The sequence below is a fragment of the Myxocyprinus asiaticus genome, chromosome 29 (assembly GCF_019703515.2).
Source record: "Myxocyprinus asiaticus isolate MX2 ecotype Aquarium Trade chromosome 29, UBuf_Myxa_2, whole genome shotgun sequence".
Classification (NCBI taxonomy): Eukaryota; Metazoa; Chordata; class Actinopteri; order Cypriniformes; family Catostomidae; genus Myxocyprinus; species Myxocyprinus asiaticus.
In genome coordinates, this window is record NC_059372.1 from 33,836,743 (window position 1) to 33,846,988 (window position 10,246).

The 10,246-nt window shown below is 37.3% G+C and overlaps 1 protein-coding gene across 2 annotated transcripts in view; it reads left to right on the top strand.

The window, feature by feature from the left end:
- Positions 1 to 7,773, top strand: part of LOC127420486 (sodium- and chloride-dependent creatine transporter 1-like) — a 28,174-nt gene extending 20,401 nt beyond the window's left edge. The window contains exons 10-14 of one of the 2 annotated variants that reach the window (XM_051662817.1): positions 2,984 to 3,124; positions 3,261 to 3,363; positions 4,810 to 4,910; positions 5,810 to 5,980; positions 6,620 to 7,772. In XM_051662817.1, the coding sequence (XP_051518777.1) occupies positions 2,984 to 3,124; positions 3,261 to 3,363; positions 4,810 to 4,910; positions 5,810 to 5,980; positions 6,620 to 6,751 (648 nt within the window). In that variant the 3' untranslated portion in view covers positions 6,752 to 7,772. Of the gene's footprint in view, positions 1 to 2,983; positions 3,125 to 3,260; positions 3,364 to 4,809; positions 4,911 to 5,809; positions 5,981 to 6,619 lie in introns of both variants that reach the window. The other variant, XM_051662818.1, reaches the window with a different exon arrangement.
- Positions 7,774 to 10,246: the final 2,473 nt, after the last annotated feature.

A 10,246-nucleotide genomic window follows, 5' to 3' on the forward strand; every position in this document is an offset into this window, starting at 1 on the left:
TTTACTCTGGATAGGGGCACCTGGCAGGGTTGCCTTCTTTCCCCATTATAGCTCTGTCTTGCCCTGGAATCATTAGCAGCTGCTATAAGAAAGGAGGAGGATTTTCCAGGGGTGGTGGTGGGAGGTATGGCACATAAGCTTTTGCTTTACGCAGATTTTATTATTCATCTCCGACCCCACTAGATCTATGCCTTGCCTCCACAGAATTATTAATTCCTTTTTTAAGTTCTCAGGATACAGAGTCAACTGGTCTAAATCTGAAGCTTTGGCTCTGACAGCGTACTGCCCAGTAACGGCTTTTCAGCCGGGTGCCTTCCATTGGCCCAAACAGGGCATCAAGTATTTGGGCATTTTATTCCCAGCAAATTTGTGTGATTTAGTTATAGTTTATTTTGATCCCTTAATAAAAAGGTTTTCGAGAGATGTGGACAGGTGGGCTTCATTACATTTATCGATGATTGGGAAGGTTAATGTTATTAAAATGAATTGTATTCCAAAATTCAATTACCTGCTACAATCTCTCCCTATAGATGTCCCCCTCTCTTATTTCAAGCAATTTGATAGCATAGCGAAGTCCTTCATTTAGAATGGTAAGCATCCCAGATTACATTTTAATAAGTTACATAGGCCGATTGACAATGGTGGGCTAGGCCTACCCAAGATTTTGTTTTATTATTATGCATTTGGTCTCAGACATTTGGCTCATTGGTCGCTTCTACCTGAGAGAGCCCCTCCCTGGTTTTGTATTGAACAGGAAGTTCTTGCCCCTATTTCGCCATTGCAAAGACTTTCTATTAAACTAACCGGAGAAGTTAAGTTACACCCCGTTATCTCGCATTTGCATGCGATTCCCAGGTTGGTATTTACAGCTGCGCCACCTGCTTTGTACTATTTTTGGGAGTAGCATACACCCCCAGATACTCTGGAAGTGGTGATTACTGCTTTTGGAAAAGGTCATGAGGCATCAGGAGTGGTGGTGGCATAGTGGACTAAAGCACTGAACTGGTAAGTGGAAGGTTGTTGGTTTGATCTCCACAGCCGCCACCATTGTGTCCTTGAGCAAGGCACTTAACTCCAGGTTGTTCCAGGGGGATTGTCCCTGTAATAAGAGCACTGTAAGTCACTTTGGATAAAAGCATCTGCCAAATGCATAAATGTAAATGACTCCCTGCTAATTCAGAGTCTAGGGGACAGAGCTTAAACTTCTGTCAAGTGATTATGGGAGAAAGATTTAAACTTGGTATTGGAGGAGGGAGTGTGGGCTAGGATTCTAAAAAACATCAAGTCTGCATCTAGAGATGCAATTGATGCTAGGGTGTGTCTGATGCAATTTAAGATTTTACATCGAGTCTGTTGGACCCCCTCTAGATTGTATAGGCTTGGTCTTAAAGACACACCCACCTGCTGGCAATGCCAATCAGAAGATGGGGACATAACCCATGTTTTTGGGGATGTTTTAAGATCAGAGCTTTATGTGCAATGTATTGGACACTCAATTTTCATTTTGCCCCAGACTCTGTATCTTAGGCAGTGGGGCAGTCATTAATATTGGGGATAGTCATTTAAAAAGTTGGGTCCTAGCCAGAGTTATGATTGGCAGTCAAAATTATGGACTGGTGGAATTATGGTGGAAATCGGCTGGGGCACCCTCGCTTCGTGAGTGTTGCGGGGAGATGGGCGGGGTGGCAGCATTTGAGGAGGTGATTTTTAGAAGGCTGGGAAAATGGGATTTGTTTGATAGGAAGTGGGGTGGATATTTGGCTTTTTTGGAGGGTTCTCGGGGAGGGGCAGTGGAGAGGTATTCTTAGTTTAGATGTGTATGTGCATTCTTTTTGTTTTTTTGAAAGTATCCTTTTTTTTTAATAATGACATTTTATGTTCTAATTGATGGTGACTACTGTAGTGCATGTTTGTGTCGGGTGGGGGGATGTTCGGGGGGGAGGGGTTTAATGTATATAATTGATTCCGTATTTTATGTGGTGTTTGTTTGTCTTATGTACGGAATCAATAAAAATTGTTAATAATAAAACATTTAAACAAACACAATATTACACAAACCCTGAAAACACATGTCCTGGAAACAACATTATATAAATTAACCAAAATCAGAGCCATGAATATAATTTTGGTTAACGTAAACAACATTCTGCTATACTAAATCACATTTACCCAAGATTCCAACTTCCCCAATGTTCCCTCCAGAAATTCACAGTTGGTCTATTCCATCTATCCTTACAATTTCCTATAAAACAGTTTCCTGTTCGAAGCTTTTTGCTGCTGGACCAGTCCATCCGAATATAATGAAATAACCACAGCAGGTACAAAACATTTTAAATCAAGATATAACAGATTTAGAGCCTTTCTTATAGTTATTTTAGTCAATATAAATTAAAGTGTGTTAATGAGGTTTTAGTAACATTTTAGTCTAAAGGAATTTTAACTGGTTTTAATATTGTTTTCCTTTAAGCCAGATAACTAAGCCCGTGCACTGACTCAGTATAATGGCAAATAAAGAAGGTAAACCAAACCAATGGTGTAGTGTCCTTTCATTTATTGACAAGTCCAGATATAAAAGTATAGAACCTATGTGTGGCCTAAATCATGGCCATCACAATAGCTACCAAACTGATTAATTTTTTTTTGACAGTATATTGTCATTTCATACACAGTGTTGTATAAGACTTTTGTAATGTTTCGGACAAGTCCTGATAAGACAAAGAGTTAAAACCAAAATCTTATCTAGATCATGTCAACAGCAGAGCCTCTGAGTTAATGTAGCTCTTTGAAAACAAGAAGCCTGACAATGTTGGGCATGTGTCCTCCACAAATTTCTTGATTAGTATGCATATCAGCTTCTTTTTAACCACAATAAGTTGCTTTTGGGATATTACTTAGAACTTATATAATGTTCATGTAGAAATGAAAAAGGAAGAGTGGGAGAAGATTTATTTTTCTGATTTCTCTCTCCCTTTTTCTCTCTCAGTTTGTCGGTGTTGAAGGCTTTATAACTGGAATCATGGACATGCTGCCCCCAAAATCATTCCTTGGCTCTCTGCGTCGAGAAATTGTTGTTCTAATATGCTGTTTCACCTGTTTCACTGTTGATCTTTCCATGGTAACAGAGGTACGCTTGGAAGAGACCTGTACGTACATATCTGTTGAGATATCAGTTCAGTCAGATGATATATGATACTTAGTTACTGGGTATTTTTTTTTATTACTCTCTCTCCCTCTTTCTCTCTGTCTCTTTCTCTTTGTAGGGAGGGATGTATGTGTTTCAGTTATTTGATTATTACTCAGCGAGTGGGATTACTCTCCTTTGGCAAGCCTTCTGGGAGTGTGTGGTGGTGGCCTGGGTGTATGGTAAAAATCTATGGTCATGCATACACAGTGACTGTGATTTTGCCTAGTAGGATGTGTTCATGGATCAATATCTTAACATCTTGGTCTTGCAGCAACATCCCTGTCAAACAAACATAGACCTAAACATATCCCTAACCCAGTGGTTCAGGGATAGTTCACCCAAAAATGAAAATTCTCTCATAATTTACTCACCCTTATGCCATCCCAGATGTGCATGACTTTCTTTTTCTGCTGAACATGAACAAAGAGTTTTAGAAGAACCTTTCAGCTCTGTAGGTCCATACAATTGTGACCAGAACTTTGAAGGTCCAAAAGCACATAAAGGAAACAGAAAAGTAATCCATAAGACTCCAGTGGTTAAATCCATGTCTTCTGAAGTGATATGATAGGTGTGGGTGAGAAACAGATAAATGTTTAAGTCCTTTTTTACTCTAAATCTCCACTTTCACTTTCACATCTGAAAGTTACATGGGGAGCCTGTTTAGTTCAGATGTGAAAGTGAAATTGGAGATTTATAGTAAAAAAGGACTTACATATTGATCTGTTTCTCACCCACACTTATCATATCACTTCAGACGATATATATTAAACCACTTAAGTATTATGGATTACTTTTATGCTGCCTTTATGTGCTTTTTGGAGCATCAAAGTTTTGGCTACCATTCACTTGCATTGCCCTACAGAGCTGAGATATTTTTTCTAAATATATTCATTTTTGTTCAGCAGAAGAAAGAAAGTCATACACATCTGGGATGGCATGAGAGAATTTACATTTTTGGCTGAACTATCCCTTTAACTGGTTTTGGTTCAAGACCCAGATTTTTTTATTGGACATCAAGTGGTGACCCAATCCTAGTCCTGAGTAGCCGGATCTAAAACGAAACGGCAAAAAGTCTGGTCCAAATTGCAGCATATTATAGCCAAGAACCGCCCACTTAGACAGAAAGTGACATCTGATTGACATGTAAAGCGATCAGTCACAGTTTATATTGTTCCTAAATGTGGTTGAGGAGCCGAATTATCTGAGAAATATCATTAAAAGACCAGCATGAATAAAAAAATGTATTGTGAAAGAAAGTGCAGACCATTTTACAGACAAGGCTACAGTAAGAATACAAAGCAGAATATACAGTTTTGCTCATGGATAACTTGTTTGCTTGCAACAAAGTGTCTTAAGCAAAACTCTGAATGTCTTTCAAAGATTTGATGTCACTAACCTGGCGAACTTTGGAAAATCCAGTTATAAAAGTGTTTAACCCAAAAGCTTATATCAACCCAGTACCTTGAAACACGATTTTGTTTCCAGGTGGATGTTTTACAAAAACCTCTCTGCCCTTATTATTGGAAGTTGCATAAAGACAGCCAATCCAATTAGAGCTTACTATATCGAGAAAGTGTATTGAAGTTTTGTGTGCTTTATGCATCAGATCACTTTCTTTCTTTCAGGTGCTGATCGATTCATGGACGATGTGGCCCGTATGATCGGCTATCGTCCTCTGCCGTATATGAAGTGGTGCTGGTCTTACATTACACCAGTAGTGTGCATGGTGAGTTGTTCATGAGATAAAATATTAAAGGAATATTCCGGGTTCAATACAAGTTAAGCTCAATCGACAGCATTTGTAGCATAAGATTGATTACCACTAAAATGTATTTTGACTCGTCTCTCCTTTTCTTAAAAAAAAAAATGAGGCACTTATAATGGAAGTGAATGGAGGCTAATCTGTAAATGTTAAAATACTCACTATTTCAAAAGTATAGTCACAAGACGTAAACAATATGCGTGTTAATGTGATTTTAGTGTGATAAAATTGCTTACTAACCTTTTCTGTGTAAATTTATCCAATTTTACAACTTAATTGCCATGACGACATAACGCTGTAAACTCTAAAACGACTGTAAAACGGCGATTTAAACAACTTTACAGCAAATAACACATGAGTTTTAACAGAAGAATGAATGTAAGTGCTTTTATAAAATTATAAGAATCACATTTCTGCCTTTAAACCCTCCAAAAATTGGTCCCATTCACTTCCATTGTAAGTGTCTCACTGTAACCTTGATTTTAGTTTTGTTTTTGTTTTTTAAGAAAAGGTGAGACGAGAAGAAATATATTTTTGTGGTAATCAACATTATGCCGCAAATGCCGTGGATTGAGTTTAACTTGTATTGAACCCGGAATATTCATTTAAAGTCGTTTACAAAAAAATGACTGTTGCAGTACCATGTTACATCTTATACCTTGGCACTTTGATGTAGACCATGGTACATGATTGTAGTAATGGTATCTATGGTATTCTAAGATACTTACCATGGTAGATATGGTGCAAAAAAATCCTTAACAAATCATTGTAGTACCAAGATACTATTTTGGCACTTTTTTGTTAGTGAGGTGTTTCAGTTTTATGAGTTAAATTATTGAAGTGGGATTTGTGTTTTCTCGCAGGGTGTTTTCTTGTTTCATGTGATCAACTACAAGCGCTTAGTGTATAATGGTGTGTATTTGTACCCGTGGTGGGGTGAGGTGCTGGGCTGGTTTCTTGCTCTCTCATCCATGCTTTGCATTCCTCTCACCGTCCTCTACAAACTGCTGCACAGCAAAGGCTCTCTCACTGAGGTATGACTGCAACTGTGTCTATGAGGAGGAGTTTTCAATATATGGCAGTGTGAAGCAGTTTTGGGGAAGCTACTTTGAAAGTGCTTACCAAACTACAGTACAAGACACTCATAATTTAAAGTAGTTCAACTTCACTAAGCCATTTAACTAATTTTTATTTGAAAAATAAATCATTTTCAAATGCAATTTATTTAAAGTGCCATACTTACCTGGCACATAAACAATGAGGATCTCAAACAGGATGACAACATCATACTAACAGATAAATTTACACTAAATACAAATAATAAAACCAAATATTTATTCTGGTACAAAAACAATTAAGGCTTGAATTTGGGGACTAATGGGACCACTATAATTAAGTAATGATGACCAGAATTAGTGAAGTTAATTGAACCAATTCTTTGAAATAACAAAAATAAATTGGACTGTCCAAAACTACCGGTGCTTGATTCTAGGAGAGTGGGTTTCATTGTCGTCTCAGTGTGACATCAAAAACTGTGATGTACTACAAAATGATGTTAGAGGCATTGCTGTTTCTCTCCACCACTGTATGAACCTCTGCTGTACGGTATAGTGTTTGTGGGTGTGCAAGTATTAGTATACACGATGTGTGAATATCTGTTTCTTTCTGTTCAGCGTTGGCAGCATTTGACCACACCTATATGGGGGCGACATCACCTGGAGTTCCTTCCACCGGAGAATGAAGCCAGACTTCTACCGAAGCCTGAAGAGAATAAAAGCACACTGTTATACGAAAGTGTAATTTAAAACCCCTGCAAACACATCACTGTCCAGTGTGAAACAAGAGCATAAACTCTGCCCTCATCAAAAACAAACAGCACTGCCCTGCACCTTAAAGGGATAGTTCACCCAAAAATGAAAATTCTGTCATCATTTACTCTCCCTCATACCATAGGTTTTCGTGAGAAACAACCTGATAATATTGATGTCTGTTTGAACATTCACGTGTGCATGAAAGAAACTGACGTTTTAAGTTACAGAAAAATTATTTGAATTTTGGGTTGTTTCTCATCAAAACAAAATCATTTGGCTTCACAAGATTTGGAATCTGATGCATGAAACACATGGACTACTTTTATGATACTTTTGGGTCCTGTTTGTAAGCTTTAAAGTGAGTCCCTATCAATTGCTATTGCATTAAAAATACAGACCAGAATATTGATTACAATTTTGTTTTGTGTTCTGCTTAAGAAAGGTCATAGTTAGGAACAACATGAGGGTAAGTATATGATGACAGAATTTTTATTTTTGGATTAACTATAACTTTACACTGCAAAATCACTCACAGAACTGTACTGAGTTCCTAATAGAGAAAAAATTAACTCCGATCCATACTATACCCCAGGGTGTTACAGCCTGTATGCCATACACAGTGTAATACCAGTAAAGCACTTAACCTCAATCTGTCTGGCCCACCAGAGCCTGTGCATATCAGCTATCATGAAGTAATGATGCCGATTTTGTCCCAGCTCTCTTCTTTCAATGTAATTATATTTCAGAAAATGGCCTTAGGTGCATAAGATACTCATGTATGCTTGTGTGGGACCAACAGTAATCTACCAAGTGTGCCGTTGTTGTTCAGTATTATGTGTTTGTTGTGTACAGCATAAACACTGGATCTTACAGCAGTGTTGCGGAGCAGAGAGTGGACTTATTAATAAAAATGATATTGTGCATTTATTTGGTTTGATATAAATCATTATGCATGCACATTTTGAATATCTAAAATTATGGTTTTTTTTGTTTTTGTTTTTTCAAATAAAAAATATACAAATATAATATTGTCTCATAATCTGATGAACAACAAACATTCATTTTGAAGGTTCTTTTGCATATACACAAAACATAGCTAAACATATCAAATAATGTGACTATCCTGTTAATTACACTCCCTGAGCACTTTATTAGGAACACCTGTACACTTATTCATGCGATTATCTGTTCAGCCAATTGTGTGGCAGCAGTGCAATGCATAAAATCATGCAGATACGGGTCAGGAGCTTCAGTTAATGTTCACATCAACCATCAGAATGGAGAAAAAATGTGATCTCTGTGATTTGGAGCGTGGCATGATTTCTGGTGCCAGACGGGCTGGTTTGATTATTTCTGTAACTGCTGATCTCCTGGGATTTTCACACACAACAGTCTCTAAAGTGTAAAGAGAATGGTGCGAAAAACAAAAAAACCCACAGTGAGCATCAGTTCTGTGGACGGAAACGCCTTGTTGATGAGAGAGGTCAATGGAGAATGGCCAGACTGGTTTGAGCTGACAGAAAGGCTACAATAACTCAGGTAACCACTCTGTACAATTTAAGTGAGCAGAATAGCATCTCAGAATGCACAACACATCGAACCTTGAGGTGGATGGGCTACAACAGAAGAAGACCATGTCGGGCACTTTATTAGGATCATAGTGTTCCTCATAAAGTGCTCAGTGAGTGTACATCAGTAGGAAGTCTCAAATTTTTCCCACCTTGACATCCAGAAATCTTATTGGTGTTATCCATTTAAGTCCATATGATTCTCTTTTATTCTCTCCTATGTGTTGCCAAAGACATTTTTCAACAAATAACTAAACCCATTTATAAACAGTATCTACAGTTTGGTTCACAGTGTTAGGCCCGTCTGCTTTAGTTTTGGTTAAACTATTTTGAAATGGTAGAAACATGAACTTTTGGGATAGTGTGTTCAGAAGGTGTTTCTGTATTTGTCTTATTGAGCATTATACAGTTTACTAAAACTGGAGGACCTGATAACAATGTCTCAGCATGTGTTGTAACAAATCAGTGTGTTATTATCTCAGGGTCAGTATCACTGAAGCCTCTTCAAGGTCATCTCTACTTCTCCCTCCTCCTCACCCAGCTGTATCTTCACCACTGTCATTCTTTTTATTTATTTTCTCACATGATCTCTCAGAATGTTATACTGTAAGATGGGTGTAATGAAATATCTCAAATACATGAGTTCTGTATTCAGTACTGATAGAGTTCAGCATAAGGACATTGCAGAGGAATTGAATATTGTGATATTTTATTGTGAATAAAGCACAACTATAGACCAATCAGAATCCAGGAACAGAACTATCTGTTTTCTGATAATAATATTTTTTAAATTATAATGTGTACTGTAAGGAACACTGAACCTGAACCATACATACAGGGGTTAACATTAACTTTTTGGCTCACCAGCCACTGTGGCTAGTGGTATTCCAAAGTCACTAACCACTCATTTTTTACAACATGCATAGAATGGTTGCTGATACACATAAATGAATTTGACCAAAACGGTAAGTGCTAACAATTAGCTGTATTTAGAAAAATGAACAAAACCTGTCATTCACTTCAGAAACTGTACTCTCCTCTGCCATGTTGAAACTTTATGACTCCTCCCAACTCGGAAACTCAGGTATCATCTTATCTAGAATTCCAAGTTTCCCAGTTGAACTTTTGACTTCGCTGGGTCATTCATGTGCTCAGAACTCGTAATTAAGTCCTTGAATACATAAGTCAGGCATATATGGTATCATTTGAAAGCTTAGAATCTGAACTTTTCAGAAAACACCATCAATTGCATTTATGTTACATAAAATAACAAAATAAGGGCTGAAAACATCCGTGTCGTAAATAAGCGCCACCTAGAGGTAATGTGGTAGAAATATTAATATATATATAAATATAAAAGTCTTTCACATATCACTTAAATGGACGTCAAATATCAAATGAAAGCTCTCATTCTTAGGAATGTGACAGTATCGTTTATTTTGTTGCCCTAATACCACAGTTTTAGGATTGGGGATTCAAGTTTAACAATCAGGTTAATCAGTGTAACTAATGTAACATTTTAATGATTGAACTGTCTCATAAAAGTGTAATGGGAAATAAAACCCATTTCGAAGCACCTCTTCTCCTATTAAACTCTGTCCATAGCAATGCTTTACAAGCCTACTTCAGAACAACACGTGCCTGTTAAAGCCACAAAGCATGTTCAATTGTTAACCATGTTAAATTCCTCATGCTGTGATAAGCTGTGAATTGTCCACAAATATTACACCTTGGTAGGCCAATGCAACCACACACAAGAAAGATGAATGTTTAGAAATCTTATACTGTAAATGTTCTGCATAACTTTACAGAACTATTAGCTATGATTCATTATATGGGCAATTATTTGACACAGAAGACTATTCCTACAGAGACAACAAATGAGACTAATTTAATATAGGAGTGAAAATTCAAATACAAA